A 24,090-nucleotide genomic window follows, 5' to 3' on the forward strand; every position below is an offset into this window, starting at 1 on the left:
AGAGAGAAGTGGAGGGGGTGCAGATCACAATGCTTTCTATTGAACCCTGTTGCCACACTTGTAGTCAGTGCTAAATCAAGGTGAAAGAAATTGTGGTAAATCCTATGGTTATACAGTTTTCCTCGTTAAAATGCTCGACAGTTTAGAACTGAATCTGTAGAAGCGTTATTAAATAAACTGACTGTGGCATATTTGCTTTTTGGACCTTGTTTAGCAAAGCACTTAAGTAAATGCATAGCGTGAAGCCCATGAATAATATTATATCTGTGCAATGAATGGGGCACCCAAGTGAGCGCTCAGTGTCTGAAGCATGAGGAGCCCTTCAGCTGGAACTGTTCACACAGTTTGGGTCAAGCATTTGCTAAAAAGACATTGGATTATTCAGCCATTTAAAGCAAAGCGTGCGCTTAAGCACTTCGCTGAGTTAGAGCCTATAAAAAGAAATGTTCATAGAAACATGTGAATGCTGGTAATGGCACCTAGCTAACTGGGATGGCTGGCTAACTGGTGTTGGGTCAGAACCACTGCTGCTGGCTGCCCTGGTGAGGAAAGCTGGCATCCTGTAGGGTAATAAATCCTCCACTTCGTTTGCAAGTTGTCACACCACGAGCGTTGTGCTATATGATGTACGTGCTATAAAATGCAAGGCTTCTCTGAACTGCTTAATCGAGGTATAAACTGGAGCTGTGAGGTAAACTCCAGAGGCAGAGTGTGAGTAAAGGAGATCAATAAGATCTGTCTCAGTAACTACTAAATTAATAAACTTCTGTTGCTGATTTACTAGCTCCTTTGAATAAGTGCTTACATCCAGAATTTCCTTCAGAATGAAAAATTTTTTTCTTGCTAGGTGGTGTGAAGTATGCGGGTGTTATTTAGAATAAAAGCATCCTTGAAACAATGTGCTTTTTTAGCAAGCTAATAGCAGTGGGTCTGAGTCAAGCACTGAAAGGTAGTTGGCATTTGGGCACCTGTATGAGTCCCTTGTATTAGTCCTGCTCTTGGTATTGATGGGTTTGGGTTCTTTCTGTTATTTCACCTGGAAGTAGATTGTTGGTATTTGTCAGTTAACTCAGGTACATGGGAGTACAGCCAGGATCAGAAGTAATGAGGCCAACCAGAGCAAATCTGAGGGGACAGAAAAATGGTGGTAATTTTAATGTCCTTGTTTGCCTTCTGGCTCCTGCACCTTTCTTCTTTCGTATTTTCAGACTTTCCACTGAAGTCAAGGAGTCTGCAAACTTTCTGGTTATGAAAGCTGGACATAGTTCACTCTCACGAGGCCAAGACTGCATGCTCTCAAGTCCACCAGCTACATCTTTAATAAATGCATTAAATTAACTAAGACGTGCTTGATAATTAGAAGGATTGTATTTAATTACCTATTTTGGTCCGTGGGGCCAAACACTGTTTCTGCAATTACCTTTTCATACTCAGGATACTCTTAACTTGTTCCTGTAGATTTGGACTTGCAAGAATTTCCAGTCATGGATTTTCCTCTGAACAAAACAATATCTGAAAGAATTTCCTCTCAAAAAGCACTTTGTTGTAACATAATAGCTACTGCAGGGCTACAAACCAGTGTAGCAGTGCAGTGGGGCAGCGCTGTTGAGCGTAGTAGGAATTGATCTTGACACAATAACAAGCTTAATTGGCATCCAGATTTGTGTAGGTGAGGCCATTAAGGACTGACTTAAAGAAGAGGGGGAAAAAAGAATGTTTGTGAACATTTATCTTTCTTAGTCAGAGAGAGTGACAGTGTGGGAGAAAACTGATCTGTGTTCTTTGAGCAGCTTATGGATGGGAGAGCTGAAGGCTGACACCAGAAGCTTGATGGAAGCTGGAGAAGATCTGAAAGCAGTAGAACACAGACTAGGATTCCATGGAAGCATATGAGCATGTTGCTTTAGAGGTGTGCATCTCCATAACAAGGAAATGCTATCTCCCAAAGACCTCTTGTAAGCTACCATGGGAAGGCAAAGTGCAAGCTGGGCTGGAAGCTTATGACCTGGCCTTAGTAGATTGAAACTTGGAGAGCAATTAAATGCCGAAACAACCTTTAAAAAACAAAACCTCAAATAGTGATTTCTGAAGTCATGATTTCTACAGCACTGAATAGTTTTTTGAAAGGTGTGAGGACTGTTTTTAAGGCTCTGTGGAGAGGTAACTTTATAAAGTAATGACTCTTGCTCATCATGTCAGTATGTGCTATCCAACTGTTTCTTCTGGCATGAAAATCGGTTACTTGCTGAACGTACTGGAAAACTAAACAAAACCTGAGATTCCATCCCCTGGAACACAGCAAGTTTCAACAGCCTTTTGGAGATGTTGTTAAGATTTTCCTTGATAGAGTAAACTCTTCACAGACCTGAGTAACTCGAAGATAGAGGTAGCTCTTGAGTACAGGAGCTCCTTTTTGCTGGAAATTAGAAATAACAGAAGCTGGTTTCCATTCTGTACATTAATATTCCTGTCAAGGAAATTGAAATGCTGTTTGCGGAATACCTAGATTGTAACTGAATTAGGATTTAAGGCTTGGGGTAGAGTTAAAATGTGTATAAACTATACAGCCTAGAAAAAGACCGGCTCTGTTGGAGGTGGAGCGTGTGGTTCTGCTTAGCAGGTGAACTGAAGATGATGGATATGACAGGAGCTATATTTAAATGAGCCGTTGAAAGCAGTGTGAGAATAGAGGAAAATGATATGCACAAATCACAGTGAATTCTGTCCTCCGCAGATCTAATTCTTCTGCCACAAGCACAAATTGTTGCAGCAGCACATGAGGAACTAACTTCTGTGACCGAGAGAGTAGAAACCACAGTCTGGGGCTGGCAAAGGCACATGCCTTGTGGTGCATGAAAGGAGGAGGAACAAATACATGTCTTCTGGACTAAACTGAGCAGAAGAAAAGTTTTATTTTCCAGGACTTCAGAAGGATTTTTCCTTGTGTGAAAGGAAAACTTAAAGATCACAATTTCCCCTACTTTAGGTCAATGCATTTGTAGAATTTTTGAGCAGGAATTTGTCAGAAAAGGTCAAAGTTGTGGTTAATAATGCTGTGAATGGGTCTTTATCCTGGCCAAGTTTCCTGCTGCTTCTTAAGTATTTTTATGTGCATTTTACAGATTTGGATACTTTTGGTTTAAAGGAAGGACTGGGTCTGTGCAGAGCGAATGGCAAATTGTTTAGTAGGACACTATCCGGACTGCAGTGGTGTGGCATGAGGATTGCATGCTTCCACTCTCTGGTACAGAGCAATTATTAAGGTTATTAAGTCATAGTTCAGAGCATGTTCCGATCAGAGCAACACCCCACAAAGTCTGTGGTGTTTTTGTATTGTGAAAGTCAGTGCCAGCGCTGTTGCTTTGGGCAGAGGCTGCCTTCCACGTTTCATCCCACTGTGCATTGCACTGGGGCAGCGCCGTGTTCTGTGATGGCAGTTTGTGCCCTGAGCTTCCGTCCTGCAAAGAAAACCTTACAAGTAATTTCACTCCAGTTTTACTCTTGATGTTACTGAGATTACTCGAATATTTCAAGTCCCGTTCCTGAGCAGAGTCATTTAGGTGAGGTGTTTAATAAATTGCACGTTGTTATTCAGGAAGATTTCACTGTCATTGCACTCTAGGCTTACAATAGCAAAATCCTTGTCTTTATTTCATGTAGAAGTGGGAATGCATTGTTCTTTTGTACTTGCAGACACCAGTAGCCTCGGTAGTGCTACACTGAAGTGATTCTCCTCTTTGCTTTGTTTCCTGTTGCCCCTTTTTTTTCTCCTGTACCTTATGGATCTTCTGTCTGTCCTTGTTATGTGACGCTTTCCCAAGGACTGATCGGCTTGATCTCCACGCTCATCCTTTCAGTGATCGCCTTTTACAGCCTGCCAGCTTTAATCCCTAAAGAAGCTTCCTACACGTTGAACAAAATTGGTAGAAGTGCTGTATTTCCTCAGCACTTGAGGAGTTGCTGTCGGTGCGGGCGGCATGCTGCATGTTAGCGCTGTATCAGAAAGAGCAGCATTTCTTCTAAGTAGTGCTTTGTTATAAAGTTCATTTTACTGAAAATATTTTGCATGCTTAACTACCTGCTGGTGAATTTTTCTATGCCAAGTAATGTGTCAGGAGCTAGCGGAGCATAGTAAGTTAATTACTTGTGTGCACACTGTGAAGGAAAAGCAAACAGCAAGGCACTAGTGATACGAAGAATGAGGCTTCATTTCAGTCGCCAGAGATTGTGTTGTTAATGAATCCGCTCAATCAGCAGGGAATTGGTAATGTAGATAAGACCAGGTATGGCTGTGTACTGATAGGAAGATTAGTCTCTCAACCAAAACATTGCTTTTAGTGAGGGTTTGCTAATATTAAATAGTTTTTTCAAAAGCACCAGTGAGATAGAATAACAGCCTGAATAATTACGGCTGTCTTGAAAAGACACGATGATGATGATCTCCTAATGTGCTCTGCAAACACCATATAAATCCAATATCTTACAGATTTCACAGCTAAGTGATGCACTCCAAATTCCATTTTATGGTATATGTCACCATGGGCTGTCCAAGTGCTGCTGTGAGTAAACAGTGCAGGGTTGGGCTGAATGGGGCAGGGAGTGCTGCATGGGGGCTGGGAGCATCCTGTGGCAGAGAGAAGTGGGTGATGGGACAGGTGGGGAGGAGCCATCCTGGTGACAAAGCCTTTGGGTGACCTTCCCTAAAGGGATGCTCTCTGGTCGTGCGGTGCTGGAGGAAAGCACACTTATCCCAGCTGTTTAACATAACATATGGGAAATGGCAGGTATGGAACGAAAACAAGAGGAAATGGTAATAAACTGTTCTGTGCCTTAGCAGGCAGCCCTGCTGCTGTAAGTAGAGTACCTCAAGATGGATGTTAGGGCTGTTTATTGTCTTCATATTTATTTTCACTCCTGATGCTCTTAAATTAATGGTAGAAACATAGACTGAATGTTAATGGTGGCTGAGGGCAGGGTTCATGATGTGTTGTTAAGTAAAAGCTGGCTATCTCCCAGAACCTCTCCCGAGAGCTGTTTTGCTGGTGCATATTAGTGAAAGGGACAGCTGGATTGGGAAGTCTCTTATAAAAGGGATGCCATTAATGACTTGGTTGGTCAAAAGTTGATTTTCACCCAGGAAGAAAAAAAAAGAAAGGTGTTTGTCAAAGCATAATGAATGATTTCAGGGGCCGCAGTGCTGCCTGTGATACAATTAAACAGTGCAGTCCTCCTGCTGCTGCCGTCCTTGGGTCAGGCAAGGGCCTACAGGGGATACTGGAAAGCCAAAGGTGACTTGTCTTTCAGCAGTGGATAATTTTACCTTCCTGTCTTTATTAGGACTTTTTTGTGCATGAATTTTTAACTAGAGCCACAGCAACAAGTGGAAATCATTTCAGTAGCAGGTTTCTATTGAAATCAAGAGTACTTCCACTCCACCAGTGCCTCTGGATAGGCTTTATTGATACCAGCCCTCCCTTCCTTTATACTCTCTATATTGTTCCGTACTCTCTGTGGGTGTTTTATTAACCAGCATCCTGCAAAAGTTCAATAAAAATATACAGTTCTTTTCCTCGCTTTTCTCCTGTATTTTTTTTCACATTGGCTCTCAGAGACAGAGCTCTGGGGAAGGCTCCTTTGGTTGGTTAGCAGGAACAGATGGGAATCAAGAGAAGGTACTTTCTGTTCCCGTACCCACCTAAATTGGAGGTAATTAAGTTACAGTGAGGCATCATTTACGTTAGCAGTTTCTTTGGTGAGATCAAGGCTATTAAGGATACTGTTGAGAAGTAGTAGGATTTCAAGTGTGTGATGAGAAGTAATTGGAACTTCATCTTTCCCAAGTGCAATGCAGGCAGCCTGGTGCTGGGGTCTGCAGCAGGGCAGTTGAGTCTCAAACAGTTACTTTTTTTTGCTTATTTTATTTTGATCTCTGCAGCTCTTCCCAAGTTTTGAACAATCTTTGCTCTGATGAGACAGGTGAACTTCTCCCTTTTTAAGGGATAGGGATGAAGTGGAGCGTGTTGCTCCTGGTGGTAGGAAGGAGACAGAGAAGCAAGATGGGAATTTGAGATTTCCTGACTTAAATGTCACAGCTTATTACTGTCACTGTCATTCAGCATCCATCTCCTGAGCTGCTGTGCTTGGCAGCGCAGGAGCATTGATGTTTGAGCGGGGCCTAAGTCAGGCTGTCAAACAAGCCATGATCCCTGGCAAGGGTGCTCCTCATGCCTCACTGTTGCAACCCAAGGTCTGCCTGCAAGGGGGGATGCACAGCACTGCTGGGGCAAGCTGCAAGCTGGGGCCCTTCGCCTGCTGGCAGGGATGCTGCAATTAGCTCCACGCCAAATTTGGGTCCTCTTCTTCTTTCCACAGATTCTTTTTGAAGCTCCCCATCACACAGATCTAGGGTGGGGAAGGTTCCTGCCCAGTGTCTTTCTCTTATTTCCTCTATTTTCTCAGAGCTTTTCCTGTGCTGTGCTTTCTTCTTGGAGTAGCCCAAATGGGACCATGACTTACATCAACATTGGATGTGCTGTGTTTATTCTTGATCCATTTAATACCGTGAAACACCAGGCTTATTTCACCTTTTATCTTTTGCTATTTGGATGATCTGGCAGCGTTTCCTTCTTGTCCCATAGGAAGTCTGATCGCCATTGGGATGTAGGGTATATGCTGCTGGGTTTTACAGCTAAGAAGGAGAAGCAGCAAGATTGTTACACAGTGGGTTCAGGCAGCCCAGGAGGAATGTATGCTTTGAAGCCTGAGGTGCTGCACATTGGGCTGCTGCCCCTCACCTTACATTGATCAGCTGCAAGGTTTTGAGCCAGGACCTGCATGTTGCATGGAGGAGTGGGGCCCTTCCTTCCTTCCTGCCATTCTGGGGCACTGCAGCAATACAAGCATTTCTGCTGTCAGTGATCATCACACAGCTGTTGCTCTGTAAAGGGAAAGGAGCACAGAGAGAGGTGTGACTTGTCCAAGGCACCCACTGCAGAAACATGGCCTCCTCCCAGCGGCACCAACTGCTGTCATCGAGCAGCTGCACTGATTCGGAATGCATCTTCATTCATGGATTTCCATTAGGATTTATACTTTTTTAGATCTTATTTACTAAAAAATCTATTTTTATGTCTGTCCCTAGCCCTTCTTGGAGTTTTACTCAACTAGTATGGGAACAGGGGAAGTTAATTTACAGTGTTTTCAGATAAATTAATCTTCTGTTTTCTCCTTATAATGTTAGTTATCACCTCGTTTATTACACGTCTCAGGGGTGAGCAGCTTTAAAAAGTCCACAGTACAGTTATGAAATGAATGGTGTGAGGTGTCAGATGCATTTATTAAAAATGAAAATTAGGAAAAGCAGAGGATGTAGATATGTATTGTCTCAGTCACTTGCCACCAGCAGGCACCTCCTATACCAGAGCTTATCCTCCCGCTCTGGGACTTTTGCATATTAATTTCATTGATATTGTGATGCTCTGTGTTCACTATAACGTAAACATTTTTGAAACGTAACTTACGGAACTCAGCAGCTCGTTAGCAGTGTCTGTCAAGGGTTTGTTATCCAACACAAACTAAAAAACCCCAAAACTATTTTGCCAGCACAGCTGAACTTCACTTCTCTTTCACTTTTTGTGCGGAGGGAAATTATTCACATCACAAATGCAAACTTTAATGTCTCTGGAAGAATCTTGCTTTAGTCATTACGATTTCTCCAGTTTATTGGGAGCTTCCTGCAACATTTGTCCTAAGATCCTGGGGTTTCTTGCTGTTGGGCCTTCATCATATGCTGTGCCGCTGGCAGGCTGAGAGGGATGGTGGGAGCTTCATGCAACATTCATAGCAACCTCACTTTGCTGGGGAACAAAATTAGGATCCAGAAAGTATGCATATGTATGTGTGGAGGTGTATGTGGAAAGCCCAATGTAACTGTGTGATACAGGTGTTCACATACATGCTGAGGAATGCATGTTTTGAAAACGTGCACTAAAACTGTTTGCCAAAGATAATTAAGGGTTAGAACGTTTAATTAAAGAATCCAGCAATAACTGGAGCATCTGTGGGCATTTAGAAGAATGCCTACCTCTCTCTTTGGGTTTTAGAGCTGCAGACATTATAGGGCAGTTTATTTTAGAAGCATGGTTTAAAGCCTTTCTTTTTCTTTGCATCTGCCACATTTTGGCAGTGAGGCAGTATCACTGATACAATCCGTTCTGAAGATGAGCTTTGCTTTTAAAGCCCATGGCTGGACATTTCTGTAGGTGTGGTGGCACTGGTGCAGAAAGCAGAAGTGGGGCTGGAGCTTCTGATGTTGCTGCTAGCAATTCCTCAAAGGTTATCTAAATCCAAACCCTTTTTGTTCTGTCTTCCTGCATTTGTGTATGTTCCAACAACTGCCGGTTAAGATATCCCTTATCAGAAATTGTTCTTGGAGAAAATTTTTCAGCTTCTTTCAGTTCTCCAAAATCCTGTCCTTGGCTGCTTGCAGCTCTGCCTGCCTCGTGCACTCCATCCTGTGCTGTGTTTGCAGGCTGGGTGATGCTTACACCTGTCTGGGCCTCAGCGAGCTCCTCAGGACCTTGCTCTCTGAATTCAGGCTCATTTTTCAAGCAGTAATTGGAATTTTCTGCAAGCACGAGTGTCTGGTGTTAAACAGAGTGATGACAGAGAGTAATAAAATGAAAAACCCTTTTCCCTCAGGGTAGGAAATCCTGAAATCTTTGTTCAAAACAGCACTGTGAACTCTAACTGCGTGCTCTTTTGCCATCTCTTTGAGTTTGGTACGCCATCATTTTACAGCAACTTTTCCCCCTAATAGAATGATTCAGCAACTTGATTGCTTTCTCTGCAATGTGAAAGCCCCTGGAAGATGCCCCTGATTTTTATACCTTTACCCCTGCAGCCTAATGGTAAGTTGCTGAGCAAGAGCCCGGCCAGTCATTCAAATAATTATTTCCTTCCTTATATCTGTGTGCTGCCTATTGGCTTTATCCTGCAGAATTCTCCTTATTTTTTCTTCCTCGGGGGAAGCTGGAGGTCACAGCATGAGGGGAGGCTGCTCTGGCTTTTCTGTGCCTGCTCACATGGTGGGAGGACCTGCCTTGGTCCCCTCCAGTTATTTCTAAATGGCAAAAATAACAAGGAGGTCTTGGTTTATGGCATCAAGTAACACTTCAAATCTTTAGATGTTTACATCCTTAATGTTGCCGAGTTGGTTGGGCAGGTCATTGCCATTCAAGGAGTTACCAAGCCACTGCTTAGTGCATCTTCTGCCCTATTTTGGGTGAGCTTACATAAATCCTGCGTCCTTCTGAGCCAGGCAAAAGAGAGCACTGCTACTTCACGTGTAGTCCATGTATGCTGCCCATGGCAGAGTTCCTGTCTCCATATGAGGGTGACTTCTGTTGGTGTTGGCAATAGCAATGTGTGTGGGAGCAGCATGAGCCACCCGCAGGTGGGGCAGTGAGGACAAAACAGGACCAGAAGCGAGGATGGATGTAAGCCTTTCCACCGTGCCATTTTCCTTATGGCTCTCTGCTTTTCTGCCTTGCAGGTAACTGCTGATGAATGATCTCGTGCATTAACACGATGGGGTAGGATGCCCCCATGAAGTTAAAAAGCTGATTTGTCTTAATCACAGTAGTGTGAGGGATTTGGGTTGCTTTGCAACTCAAATGTAAGGAGTCTAAAGGTATCAAATACATTTGTCTGATAGAATTTTGTTTTTTAAGGAAGATCAATTAAAAAAAATCAAAATAAAAAAAGACAAGACCGGCTCTTTTCATGCTAGACATGAAGTTTAAAGTCGCATTTTTGTGACAGTGTTAAAAATAAGTAAAATTAAGAAAAAGAAGTGTTCATTTTTCTGCCTTTTTCTAAGCTTGGAAATGAATGATCCAAATCAGATTACTCATAAATAGCTAATGTCTGTCAAACTACATCTGGATGTTGATATTTGTTACACATCAGTATCCATATAGCTCATCCATTAACTGGAAGTGATTTAAAATCAAGAAGATGCCACTGGTTACGAGAAGAGATCGTTTAAGCAAAAGATTTGTGGAGGAAAAAAATATATAAGTTTTTATAAAAGCTTTAATTATATTTTATACATAAAACATTATTTTAATGGGCTTTCTTTAATGAAGACTGCTCACTGTTTAGGTTGTACAGCAACAGGAAGGAGAAAAGGAATCTTGGATCCTATTTAAAGAGCAGCCTGTGAATTAAAAAGCTATTAAAGAATTCTGCAGTCATTTAGGGAAAGATTTTGCATGAGAAAAGATTGGTGAATCCAGGGAGCGTCGTGTTGCTTTGGACCAGGCTGGGCGACACCATCTGCATGTTGTGAGCAGTAGGCCCAGCTCTGGGGGGGCACTGCTGTGTCCACCTCTGTTTGCACATCGTCCCCACGTGGCAGTGGGAGCACGCGTTGTGTGTTAGTGCTGATGAGGTCTCTTCTCTTGCTCGGGTTTTGAAAACTGAGTTATTTGTCAACTCTCCAAAGGTCGATTCGAACTCATTCCAAATTTTATTTGATTAAAGCCATCATGCTCACAGTTGGAAAAATGAAATGCAAACAGCCGTAAGTTACTGTGTCTCGGATGGGTAAATGTCAGGCACAGAATGAAAGGGCTTTTTTGCTAGGTTTAAGTGAAACAGAGTCTTTATTTAGTGTCGTGTTTTAATTTATTTATTTAAAAGCATTTATTTAAAGTTCTAAAAAACAAAGAATTCAATAAAGCAAGACAGGTGCAACTGCAAATGATTAATGATATAATTCTTGGTACTTTATAAAGTGTCTAACACTGAGGAGATTTATACAGTGCAGAATGGCAATTGTGCTTTGATGGGAGGAATAGGTAATCAATACCTGCAAGCTTAGAAAAAGTGTTCTATTTCCTCCTCTAATGATATAGGGTTTTTTGCAAGGCAAGGATGTCTGGAGCATGAGACACTTGGAAGAAGAATTAATTTGAAATCCGTAGTGGAAGATCAGTTTCAATTAAAACTGCACTTGAATGTCCATGAAAAAAGCAGGCTGTTAGGCTTAAGCCTGATGGCTACTAGCAAGTAAATGAATCCCACTGCACTCTTCCTGATTACGTTTTGTTGCGCTTATTTTCTCTGGGTAGGAGGAGGAGGAGTTCATTTACTTCTGTCTCAAACTCAAAACTAAAAATGTCCTTCTTTCTTGCCTCCCCAGCCCTGTTTCATCCCACTAATTGTTGGAGTTGAGCTGCTGAGGTTGTGGCCTCTATTTCTGCCTGCAATCGCTGCCATAACAGTGTGGGTCATACTGCATGTAATGCTTTGCATATCAAAAAGTTCTGAAAGAAATTAATGAAAAATGCGGCCGTTTATACATCCTGTGCTGATTTTGACTAGCAGGTCTTGAACCTCTAAATCAGAGCTTAGCCTTGTGGCTGTAATTTGGGATGCCAGGACTTGGAGTCACAGCTGCAGTGCTTGGTTGGGGTTGAATTGAATTCAACCCCATGAATTGCTGAGTTTCATTGCATTCGATTTTCCTTTAATAATGCAGCACCAGTATGGAAACATTTTAAGCATGGAAACGAATGCTAGCACATGAGGATAGCAGATAGCACTGCTTTTGGGGTAAATTACAGATTTAGAACCAAGTGAAGATTCTGTATTTATAGAAAGAGATGTGTTGCTGTATTAAACTAATTCCAACAAGTTAAATTGGCAAAAGAAGACAGTGTGTTCTGTTTTTTGGGGGGGTGAGGGGGGTTTAAGTGATACAAAGATTGCAAAAAGAAGAGCATGTGTTTGTTGAGGTTTTTTTAAGTGATACAAAGACATAAAAGCTTTCACATAAAAGAAGTCAGTGCTGGGAAAAATTACATTTCAGTAGGAGTCAGTGCAGGTACCTAAGTCACTTGAGGTTTTAACTCACCATGGTGCTTTGTTTGCTTATTTACTCTTATGGCTTATTTTATTCATTTTGCTAAGACAGTTTCCACTGCAAATTGGCTGAGAGCTGGCTACACTTTAGAGAGAAAAAAACCTTTGTGACAAGATGCATGTAGGTAACCCTACAATCCCTGTTAAAATAGGTTGGCTTATTCAAAATTGCAATCTCCCCATTGACTGAAGGGTCACCGAAATGCTTACAGGAATGTGAGTGCTCAGCTTCCTTTGAAAGCACAGCTGAAACCACTGCGATAGCCTCTGCGAGCAGAGTGCTTTTGAAAAGCTCACCCTATGTTTATAACAAAGCCAAAAATGAGAGCTGGCAGGTTTGATGATTTTGGGCGCTACTGAACATTTTAAAGCAAATTCCTAAATTTCATGGAATAAATGCATGGTTGTATGGAAAGTAAATCTGAATTGCCAGTTAATTCACTGCAAAACAATTGCTGAGAGCATTCTGATTCAGGAAGAAAAAAAAAAAGAGTGCAAGTGGAACACATTTAGTTTTCCCCACGTAGGGCTTTTAATAATTTTGTTCTCCTTAGTTGCGGTACATTGGGAAATTAACTGAAAGTGGCTTTTGCTGACAATACAAGTTGAACAATGAGATAAATGAAACTGAGCTTTTTTTAACCTGGGCAAATAATGTGAGTGATTTTTAAAGGGTGTTGCAATTTTGCTTAATTGTAGTTGAAAATAAAACACTTTCATGTCGTTTTGGTTCCCATTCAGCATTTGCACGTGATAGGTACTGCACAACATCTGATTACTGATTGAGTGTCCTGCAGCGGCCCGAGGGAAAGTGAGAAAAGTCATCTCACACTCAGACACTCATTGGAACCCTGCACCAATGGAGCTGGCCTTCACAACCACTGGGGTTGGATGGCACTAATTGAGATTGCGTGTTTCTCAGATGCTGGGGTAATAAATGGTGCATCGTTTGCTGCTGCGTGCCTGTTGAGCAGACATGGTGACTGGGTGGTTCAGGAGGTGCACAGCTGGTGTGGCATCTGAGGGGCTGGCGGAGCAGGGGTCAGCCCTGCCCTGTAACTTGGCTGTTGTGGATGAGGGAAACCTCTTCTTTCCCATCATCAATTTCCCTGTCTTTGCATGAGAATAACGGAGCCCTGCTGCAAAGCTCTTCAGGAACTGTAAGTGAGGAGCGCTTTGCGGGAACTGTGTGCTGTTATTTCAGGAGCTTAAACTGCTGTTTGCACTCCCAGAAACATAATCTCTTAGTCTCTGTTAATACAATTTAAGAGTTGGAGCAGGAGGTCATAAGAAAAATGTGAAATCGCTGGAGATCCTCCTCTGTGTGCAGAGGTTCCTGGTGTTGTATTGCATCTGGAGCTGGTGTGTGCTGGGAACGGCAACGTCTTTGTCTGAAACCTTTTCCTTCCACCTGCTATATTTATTGACCGTTCTTGCTGGAGAGCTATAGAATGGGCTGAGCGAGTGCAGGTGGTGGCAGGCAGCTTCTGCAGGCTGAGCAGTGCGTTGTGCCGCTGCCTCTCGCAGCACTGTGCCGCTCTGTGATGCATCACTGCCTTCCTTCCCATGGCAGAGGGGCCAGGGCAATCCCACTGCAAAGTTTAGCTGAACAGTTCGGGGTTAGGGATGGGGGTTAGGGACCAAGATTAACACACCATGAAGTAATCTGGGGCAGGTGAAAGCTCCAGAACAGAAGAAGAAACTCTGCACCTCCTGTCCTTTGTGAATTGGGTGTACAGATGTGCCAACAGCTGCTTCAGAAACCACTTAGAAACACTTCAGTGTGTGATGCTGAGTGCATCAGGACCCGCCATACGCCTAGTGTGCTGGGGACAGAGGCTGCTCTGACATTGCTCCTCAGAGCTGAAGCTCATCCCTTGTTGCCCTCTGTGGCAGCCAGCGATGGGCTCACCCGTACAGATGCACAGATTGCTTTCCAGAACCTAAACTCCTCCTGGCTTATAAATAGAAAATTTGTGTAAGAGGAACACCAAGAAGTTACAGCATTTTTCTGGCAGGTCACTGTTGTCTTCACTTCCTCCAGCAAGAGATGTCTTTTTTTCCTTTGCTGTTTTCTTCAAATTTACTAATATCCTATTTGCTTTAATTCTTCATTTTCATTTTTTCTGGCTTTAAAACCTTCTGAAGAAATGAGATCATTAATAAAGATCATATTATCTAATTAGAGCATTGTAGAAGAGCAAGTTAATGCCTGGCTGGTACATTGTGTATCTCTTCTAAGAAGGTAAATGCATACTCGTATATCATGGCTGAAGCTTTAGGAAAGTTCCTGTAAACCCATGCTAATTCGTAACATACGCATGAGGGAATTACAGACAGTTTTATAGAATAGTAATTAAAAAAAAAAAGAGGTATTGTTTGTTACTGCCAGAGGCAAAGTTTGAGTACTGCATGAAGCTAATGGTTTTTGATCTCTTCATAAGTTTACAAGTCTTAACCTCTTTCAGATGCACGAGGTGTAGCAGCAGTGATGTTACCTGGGGAGCCTAATGATTCATCCTCTTACTTAAGCATAATCCAGAATTAAGGAGCCACTGGAATGTTAATTTGATTTGTATTTGTTAACAGGTACCTATGGTCCCGAGCACTGGGTTACTTCCAGCGAGAAGTGCGGGGGGTCCCACCAGTCTCCCATAGACATTGTGGACCATCAGGCTCATGTTGGAGATGAGTATCAGGAATTGCAGCTCGATGGTTTTGACAATGAATCTTCTAACAAGACTTGGATGAAAAACACGGGAAAAACGGGTATGTTCTCTTCTGTTTGTCTCCATAGCCTGCCTGCAGCCAATTAGAAATTCAAGCCATGTTCCATCCTCCTCCTCTTTCATTGTTCTGTTGTTTGGGGTTTGCTTTTTTTTAAGAAAATATAATTTTCCAGAAGCTGCCTCCCATCCCTGCCTTTGCATTCTGTGCAAAGCAATTTCTGCAGATTGATTTTAAGGTTCATTTTTTAAGGCTTTTTTTTTTTTTTTTTTTTTTTTTGTGGTTTTTTTTTCAGTTCCCCGTACAAAATAATTCTCTTGGTAGTGAGTCGTTCCTCAGAATAAAAGGCTGTATGAGAGCTTCAAGGTGTAACCTTGAGTTATCAGCTTTGGGAGGCTGAAACATCTAATCCAAAGGAGTGCTGAGATGCAAGGCTCAGACTTTGTAGGAAAGGGGAAGTTTTAGAAATCGGGAGGTTTTGGAGAAGAAAGAGCAATAAGCGCTCAGAGTAGTGGGAGCTTATGAATGTGTTTCTGATATGATTATAGCACTGTGTTCTTCACTGAACTGAATCCTCTTCTGCTCTGTCTGTTCTGGCTTCCAGAGAAAAGAACAGTGAGAATACTGCTTATTTTTACCAAAACAGTTCACCGAAAGGTCAAGGTTGATTTATATGCAAAGCTGCATGCATTTGATTACTCTTTAATTCTAAAAATGTAAAAATCAGAAATTATAAGGCCATCCTCTTCATTTGACAAGGTCAAATATTTTTAGGGAATTGGATTAAACCGCTAATTAATTCAATTTTATTTATTCAAAGTATATTTTTATCTTTATTAACATTCGACATGTGTGCCTGCAGTGCTTTAGGTAACAGGTTCCTCGTCAGTTTGCATTCAGCTGTGCCCACAGCCTGACCCACTGCCCCCACGGGTCTTTGGGTGTCAGCCACCAGGTGCTTTGGACCCAGTTCCAGGGACTTACTGGGAGGCATTGCCCCTCAGCTGAGGAGGACAGGCCGGGATCCTGCTTTCTTTCACTGCTAAGCAAATCTGGTTAATGTAAACCACTGGTTTTTTAATGCATTACCGAAGGTTTTTTTCCAGCTTTGCTAAGAAATGCTCCTGTTTGCTCTCAAATCCTGACTTTGTTGCCCTTCATAGCAAAATGAGGTTCAGGGGAGGCTGAATGCTGTGGAATTTGGTGCTTAATTAATCTATTTGTGTTATGTACCCTGCTCTTTTGGTCGCAAAGAGCAAGTGTAGTTATCGGCAGTAAACGTAATTAGAAATACCAAGAAAAAAAGATGGTGCTTTTCTTCCAAGAGAAATGCTAATGCTACATGGTAAGTATAATAGGAACATATTGCTGCACATATAATAGGAAACCATGCAGAACCAAAACGGCACGGTGAATGTTCCAGTCTTCATGCAGTTGGCAATGAAAGCTGTATCTTCGGTCTCCTCTGCTGGGTGATTTTAGCACCGCTACTATATTTGATTTCCTCACCCATTGGGGTGTGGATTTTTGCTGACAAGTTATTGCTTCTCAGGGCAACAGTAACTACCACTGTTCTTGGGTAACTTTGAGATTTTGCAGGTTAGGCAAAGACTCTTTTTTGCCCTGCTATCATCTCTGAGTCTTCTGCTGAACTCTTAACTCCTCCCTTGATTTATCACATTCCATTCCCTTGGTTTACTGACCTTTGGAAGAAACTTGTCAGGGATTACTTTTTAAGGTAGTAAGTGGTACAGCAGCAAACCAGGTAGGATGTTTTGGTCTATGGGCAGAATGCAGCAGCAAGTTGTGCCGGTTGTGATGTGTGTCAACAGCAGTCTTGGAGTAGATGACCACAGGAGACCTTCCTGTTGCTGACTGACAGTAAGCTGCATTTCAATTTGTGCAATGGTGATGGATGTAGAGGGCATTTCACTGCAATTAATGACTGGTTAAAGGAGATTGGGGTCTGAGGAAAAACCAAAGGCCCTTAACTTTGATTCTCATTAACTGGCAGGAAATGCATTGTGTGGGTTATTGCTATTCAGCTGCTAATTTTTTGTTTATTAGAATTGACCGATTAGTTACTTTTGTGCTTTTAAATATTAAAAGGTAAAAAGAAATTTTGATTTGTTGTGCTCTTTTTTCCTTTCTCTTCATATCATCTAAAGGGCAAGCAATGTACAGGACACAGAACTTCATTCAGAAAATGAACATATACTCATTATGCCAAATGCCTCAGCCAGAAATGCTTTGCATTGGATTACACTGACTAATGTGGGTTTGATTTCATCACCATAGAAGCTGGTTCCCAAGTGGTAAAGATTACTTGGAGAGTAGAAGCACCTTTCATGGTTGTTGTTGCCTGTGCCACCTTTAATTAAGTGTTAGCTGGTGTCAGCTGGGCCTGAGGCTGATGGAGCTTCTGGGCACTACCCTGTGGGAGTGGAGCATCTGTGGGAGCAGTTCCCACAGCAGCAGTGCATGCACTGCGGTTTTACCCCTCCTTGGATCACTCAGAGCTTCTAATGACTCTGATAAACTCACAGGCATTGGTGCCAGAGGTGTGTTTGGGTACTCTTTGTACCTTGTGTGCGTCTCAGGCTGGGTCAGAGCTGCTCTGATAAGACAAGGGAAGAGCTGCTTTGTATCCAGGCTTGGTTTTGCTCTCGAGAAGGTGGAGGATGCATAGATCCAGCCCTGGTCCTGCAAATTGCATCAATGATGGTGATCCTGGTGGTTGTGCACCACCTGCTTTGTTTTTGAAATCTCAATCATACGTTAATTTTAAGCTTAGTAGTTACGGATGGTTAATTCCTTCCTGTGCCCTCTGCATGACTTACTGGATAAAAGCAGTGGATCCCAAAACCCAGTTTGGCTGCTCCAATCCCTAATACCAGAAATCACATGGAGGGAAGGGAAACCTCCAAGTTAATGGCAATAAGGAGGTGCTGCTGAAACAGGACGGTGCTGAGAACACGCGTTGTAGAGCTCAGCAGTGTAAGGAATTCTGTAAAATGAACAATTAGATGAACATTTCAGATTGTACATCCTCCTAATTATCCTTTTAATTATTCATCTGAAACAAGTAAAATGACCCCTGACAGAGCCATAAATGATTTAGGAACTATCAAATATTTATTAGATGCAACTGAATCCCCACAGAGATTTTTAACAGACGCACGCATATCTGCTTTCCTGTATTCTTTAAGTCCTCCAATTTTGTCTGTGGAATTTTGAACCAGTGAGATGTTTGGTACCTGAAATACTGCTGAGCTCATTGAGGATTTTGTAAAGGAAGAGGAGAGCAAGCAGTGGTGCTTTTTGTCACTTGTGTTTCGGGGTTGGTGTAAGGATGCAGCAGTACCTGGGTGATACAGACTGTATCCTGCAGCCTCCAGACTTCCCACGCAAATGCTTTAATATGAAGGAAGTAGAACTCACGGAAGAGCCCAGTGGTGTCACTGGTGCAATGAATAAAGGCCTGAACATCACATGCACATCGGCATTTAGATGGTTTTAATATAAACAATTTGATGCTTAGACATTTCTTGGTTGCACAGTTACACCTGAGCTGGAGCTGCTGTAGCCCGCAGTCTGTACTTGCAGGGAGCAGCCCTGCCATGGCAGACAGCCCTGCCTGCAGCATGAGGTGATTCACCAGCAGAGGAGTAGCTCCTGTTTCACAACCAGCCTCTAGATTTTTTCCAGCAGTGAATAAAACCCTCTCCGTTACATAATAAAAGCGGATTTATATTAATGTTCCTGTTGTGATGATACAGCTGGATTGAGAACAGAGAGAAATCCTTGTGGGTCGAGCTCTTCTCATTTAAAAAAAAACAAAAAAAAAAAAAACAAAAAAAAAAAGAACAACGAGCAGCACAACTTCAATCACAGGATTCTGGGCAGAGCAAGCGGTAGTCTGCAGTGGCTTTTACAAGAACAAAATGCTAATTTTAGTTCTGTTTTTAAGTGCCAGTTTTGCAGAAAATGAGGGGAAAGGATTTGGTAAGGAGTCATTATTAGGAGTTATGCATGTTAAAGGTGGGAGGTGCTGGAAGGGTGGGTGATTGTGTAGTGAGAGCAGCGGACAGGGATGTCAGAAAGCTGGGTTCAGTTCTTGGTGGGATGGTAGTTCTCCCTGTATCGTGTACCATTTTCCACCGTATGACTTTGCCCTCTGTTTGGACCTACAGCTTTTATTGTTGCATAAAATATAAAGGCTTTTCAGAAGGGAAAAGAAATTACAAAGAAGATCCTTTTGACCCTTACTGAATTGTGTAACAGTAATATCAGTTACTGTAAAGAAAGAACCAAAACAGTTCTGATGGGGGCTTCTCATGAGTGGGTTTCAAAAAAGTTATTGTCACTCTCCGTGTTTTACAGAAGGGAAGAGCAAGGGGGTCGAGGAATGTACCTGCCATGTCCAGCAGTAGGGGGGGACAGGACACAGGCCCTTTTTCCCCTGGTAACTTAGAGGAAATACAACAAACAGAGGATCTTCTAACTGGTTATCTGCACACCTTCACTGAATCACAAGGCCAAGCAATGTGGTCAGCCATTAGTCCCTGCAATGACATTAAATGGTTCTTGATAAAGTTTGTCATTTCAGTTTTAATCAAAGCCCAATGGTAAAATCTGCTTGCAGAATTTGGACTTGGTGGTTTTCTGTAGCCTATATAATCACTTCTATAATTAGCCAGCATTAAATGTAGCTTTTTTTTTTTTTTTTACCAGTCCCTGTGAAGAGGATAATGATGACCTCATGTTTTACTTGCATTAGAAGAAATATTCTAATATAATGAGCAAAACCTGTAAATGCTTCAAAAAACTGTGCTAAGAAGGTCTTTCTCCTTGTTCTGTGTGTGCAGTTGCTATCCTGCTGAAGGACGATTACTTTGTCAGCGGCGCCGGGTTGCCAGGCAGATTCAAGGCAGAGAAGGTTGAGTTCCACTGGGGTCAGAGCAATGGATCAGCAGGCTCTGAGCACAGCATCAATGGCAAGAGGTTCCCCGTTGAGGTGAGTGGAAAGACATGTGCTTCTGTTCTCCAAAAAAAAATAAAATCAGAATGTATTGCTGTAGTTTGAGACGGCTGTGAAATAGGGCAATGTTTCCTTCAGTGAACATATCACTTTCAAGGCCCTTCTGGCCCTCGCAGCACTCTATCTATCATCTCTTATGTGCTTTTGCAATGTCAGCTCCGAGCTCTGCTTTGCTCGCATTGCTAGCTTTCACATCCCGTGGGCTGTTTCAAACTGCCACTTTTCTGGTTTCTCCCATAAGCCCCTCTGTGTATGGGAGGATCTCCTTGCAAATACCTGCAAAGTGACTTCATTGTCCTCCAAATCCTTTCTTTCCCAGGATGCTTACAAACAAGCAGCTAGCAGTGGTTTGGGAGCCATTGTGCCATGGCTTCTGCCTTTCATCAGCACTGCTTCTTGCATATGTGTGGCCCTCTACTTGCATTCAAGGTTTTCCATGGTGAAATAAAGCAGACTTTATCTGGAATTACTCCTTCTTGTTGGTAATCGGACGAGTGCTTTCGAAGCAAGACGTGTCCCGCTGTGGCATGTGGACGTGAGCAGTCTGTAGGGTGCTCTGCTTGCCCAGAAGGCTCACGTGGACAGACGTGGTTTTCCTGTGAGCTGGGCCTTGGCAGAACTTGATTCAGGCCCCAACTTGCCATAATGTGTTTCCTGTGACTTCAGCCAAGTCCCTTTTTCAGAGCATGAAAATGGGATTCCAAAGCGCGAAGGGAGGTTGTAATAGACCCTAAAAAAGTGCAGTTTACATCTTTCTGCTGCAGCTGTCCCAATGCGTGAGTTAGAACAACTTTTTTTTGCCTCCTGCTGGCACCTGAGCCTGTAGGTTGGATGGTCTGAGGCAGAGATTTATTGGTTGGTTTATTTATTGCAAGGTTTTTCCAACAGCTTCTGGCTTGATGCAGCTGTGATTTTTGGTGACTGCTACCCCCCTCAAACATTTAGAGCATGGGCCTGTTGGGCTGCTGTCTGCCTCAGTTGGCAGTGCTGCTGTTTGTCACTTAGGGTGCTGGAAGGAGCACTGTGGAAGCCTTCAGTCAGCTCCTCTTCTGAAATTTGAGGGAGTCAGGCTGGTAAAGGAGCCTGGACCTTCTTTCTGTAATCAGAAATAGTATTGCCACTGCACAAACCCTTCCTTATGAAGCTATCCTGATGCTGGCTTGATCAATAGAAGTTACTTTGAGGAGGAAAAAAAAAAAAAAAAAAAAGAAAATTCTTAAAAAATAATTTCCCTTTTGTTTAAATATTCTTTATTTACTTTTCAGCTGTTTGGAATGCTTATTTAATCTGCTTTAAAATTAAAAAAGAAAAAGGAAAAGAAGAATTTGCCCTTCTGAATTCTGTCACTGTTTATGAATGCTGTGCAAAACAATTTTCTATATCAGATAGGTTTAGTGTTAATCCTTATAATGAAAATGTAATTTTCCAAGTGATTTGTATTCATTGCTATAGCATGAGCCTCTGATCTCTGGCCTTTCAAAGTATGAATGCATTCAGCAGGATTCCCACAGATTTTTCTTTTCTGTTTTTATAAGGGAAGAGCATTTTCCTAAGCAAGACTTTCCTTATTGCTTTGCTATGTACCACCTCTCTAAGATTTCCAAATTTTGTCCACTTCATTAAATCATGTGCTGGAAAGGATTTTCCTGGGTGGATTTTGAGAGGTGCTCAAAATATCCAGTAGGTCGCAGGTGATAAAACTGTTTTCTTCTCACAAAAGTAGTTCTCACAGCTGAGATTTTACCTCTCAAGCAGTAACTGTACATGTGTGCATGGTGCAGCTTTTAATTTGGAGCACTAATTGTAGTTCAGCATGCAACTGCCTGATGCTGTGAGATGTGTGCCAGAAATGCTGTGTTTCATTTCAGAAATAACATTTCTAGGTAGGCTTTGGAAAGGAAAAAAGCAAAATCCCATCCTACAGAAAGTAAAGCCCAAATCAGTCTGACTGTTCTGAGTCCCTGGGCAGAGGTAAGGGTTTTAAAGAGTGCACACAGGTATCGATGTGCCAGGTCTGCATCAGTTATGGTGGAAATGCAGTTGAAAGCAACCATTTTCTGAGTCTAATTGAGAAACCAGATGTGGACTATGCAAAATCCATCAGTTCCAAAGCACGTCCCAAGGGAACACAGATAAATCAGCATCTTCCATAGACTCTGCTCTGTACGCTGAAGTTTGGACGGTTTTTTCCTCTGGGAAACAAACTGCTTGCTGATAGTCTTTTTTTCTTGAAAAGGATACAGAAAGTAATTAGAAATGTCAGATATAATACAGAGCATTATTGTTTGACCATGTTGTTTGGTTTTTATTATTACAACTAATGTGTCAGATGGTAAGGCTGTCTACGTTAATTGGTTTCCTTCATTGAAGCCCATCTGGATCATATTTTTTTGTGATTTATATGTTAAATTAGTTGGTAAGATATATGAGAACGTCCTTTTGTTTCCTGCTTTAAAGGCGTGTTGGATCAAAGGCGTATTATCTTGCAGTACTTTTTTGCATATGTAGCATATTGTGATTCCTTTTTAAACCATGGCATATGTAATGGTATTCTAAATGGTTTCCTTCATTATATGGTCTTGATTGCTTATTTATTGATTAGATTTTCCCTGATGATACTTTATCCTTATGAAGTCATTATGAACTTGGCTTTCTCTGAAGTATCATTTACGAGTGGAGATGAACATATGTCTCCAACTTCTATCCATGATCAGAAGCCAGTCCGTGACACCAGGCCTGGTCAGCATCGGCTTCGAGTTTCTTTTTTCCTCTTCCTTGCCATTTTTGCATCCTCATCTGTGAGGTCAATAAAACTAGTGCTGCGATGCTGAAGATTAAAGCAAGACCATTAGTGCATTGCTGTGCCAGTGGAGCGTGAATCCTAATGAGGATATGGGCTCTGTGCCAGTTTAGAAAAAGTCTCCCTCCTTTTTTTCCTCAAGTCAAGAAAAGTTTTTTGACATCGCAGTCTCTAAATTTTAATGAATTGCTGACTCCTCTGTATTTTGTTGTTGTTCTTTTCCATTATAATTACTCGAGTTTTTCTTTTGCTTTCTGAACTTGAGGCTCTACAAACAAAGATGCAAACGCCAGAAACCATTTAAATGGCGAAGTGACAAAACTGCAGTAAAGAAGCAGTTTCCCTCAGGCCAGGAGAGAACCCAGGTTCCCCTCATTAGAGCCAAGAGGAATAATTGCAGCCCTTTCATCTCTGGTGCCATTGCCTGGCTCCCAGCCCTGCCTGCTGCGGGCCATGCTGGTGGCTCAGGCTCCTGCTGGGGGAAGCCCGGCGCTCGGAGCTGACGCAGCAGCGCTGCACTGGCGATGCTCGCTGCCGCCATCCCAGCATTGCTGGGATTCTGAGCTGCCTCGTACTCATTTTTATGCAAAATGCTGATTATTTCTGTGAAGAGCAGAAATCAGAAGAGTGATTTTAATCACGACTGTGTTAATTTGATGTGAGCTTTGGCTGTTTATGAGCTTTCTCTTTAATGGCGCTAATTGTCGGTTATAATGTGAACACCATTATGTAGTAATATACAGTAATTTATTTAGTAAATGAGAATCTTATTCCAAGGACCATACTGCAATATGCCATAGAGACCTCATCTCTTTAATCTTACATGAACAAACTTGCACTTTCTAGGCCAGATTGGTTATAGGAACATCAGCTTTTCTTCTGGAAAGCAGTGTGATTTTGTTGTACCCACAAGCACCAGCATGCATGTTTTTGGAGATCACTAGTTCTTCATTTAAAGCAGACAATAACAACAACAAAATATACAACTGAAAAAGAAAACCAAACCCACAAAGCATTCCAGCAGAAAATGAAGAGCTAGCACTCTTTCATGTTGATTAACGAGCTTTTACGTTACGATGATTGATTCATTTCATGAAATTATTATTATAAACAATCATTTGCATTAATAATTTTTGTTCTCCTTTAAGCGTGTTCCTTAGAAGACCTTCCAGGTTCTAATGGTATCTTTGTTCTTGCTATTTCTTTGATTTTCTTCCCTTTCCCCTTGAGTATACATACTAACTTCAGCGCTGTAGATCTCCAGCTAGTTGCTCTAATTTGAATGCTCAGATCTCCTTGCCAAAGGTTATCACCATTCACTATCTTACCTCTCATTATATCACTTAAATTCTCATGTTTTATATTATCACAGACGGAAGATAATCAATGTTGTTAATGTAGAAAAGATGTGTGGTACTCAGTGCACAAAAGCCTTTATTACAGGATATGAACTGAGACCGGCTCGTGTTCTGGGGGTCGTCCTGAATGGTAATTCTTTCTGTGATCTCTAAAGTGTTACCTACTGTATTTCTCCAGGCTTTCGTCCTCCGGTAGATGATGGGATATGTGCTACTTTCGTCCACCGGTAGATGAT

The 24,090-nt window shown here is 42.1% G+C and overlaps 1 protein-coding gene across 1 annotated transcript in view; it reads left to right on the forward strand.

The window, feature by feature from the left end:
- The window catches only part of PTPRG (protein tyrosine phosphatase receptor type G), a 373,912-nt gene that overhangs the window by 186,915 nt on the left and 162,907 nt on the right, over positions 1-24,090 (forward strand). Inside the window, exons 3-4 of the mRNA XM_042880843.1 lie at positions 14,518-14,697; positions 19,524-19,672. Of these exons, the coding sequence (XP_042736777.1) occupies positions 14,518-14,697; positions 19,524-19,672 (329 nt within the window). The remainder of the gene's footprint in view (positions 1-14,517; positions 14,698-19,523; positions 19,673-24,090) is intronic.

Source organism: Lagopus leucura, unplaced genomic scaffold (genome assembly GCF_019238085.1).
Source record: "Lagopus leucura isolate 7727_CA_CO unplaced genomic scaffold, USGS_WTPT01 Super-Scaffold_100028, whole genome shotgun sequence".
NCBI classification, from domain to species: Eukaryota; Metazoa; Chordata; class Aves; order Galliformes; family Phasianidae; genus Lagopus; species Lagopus leucura.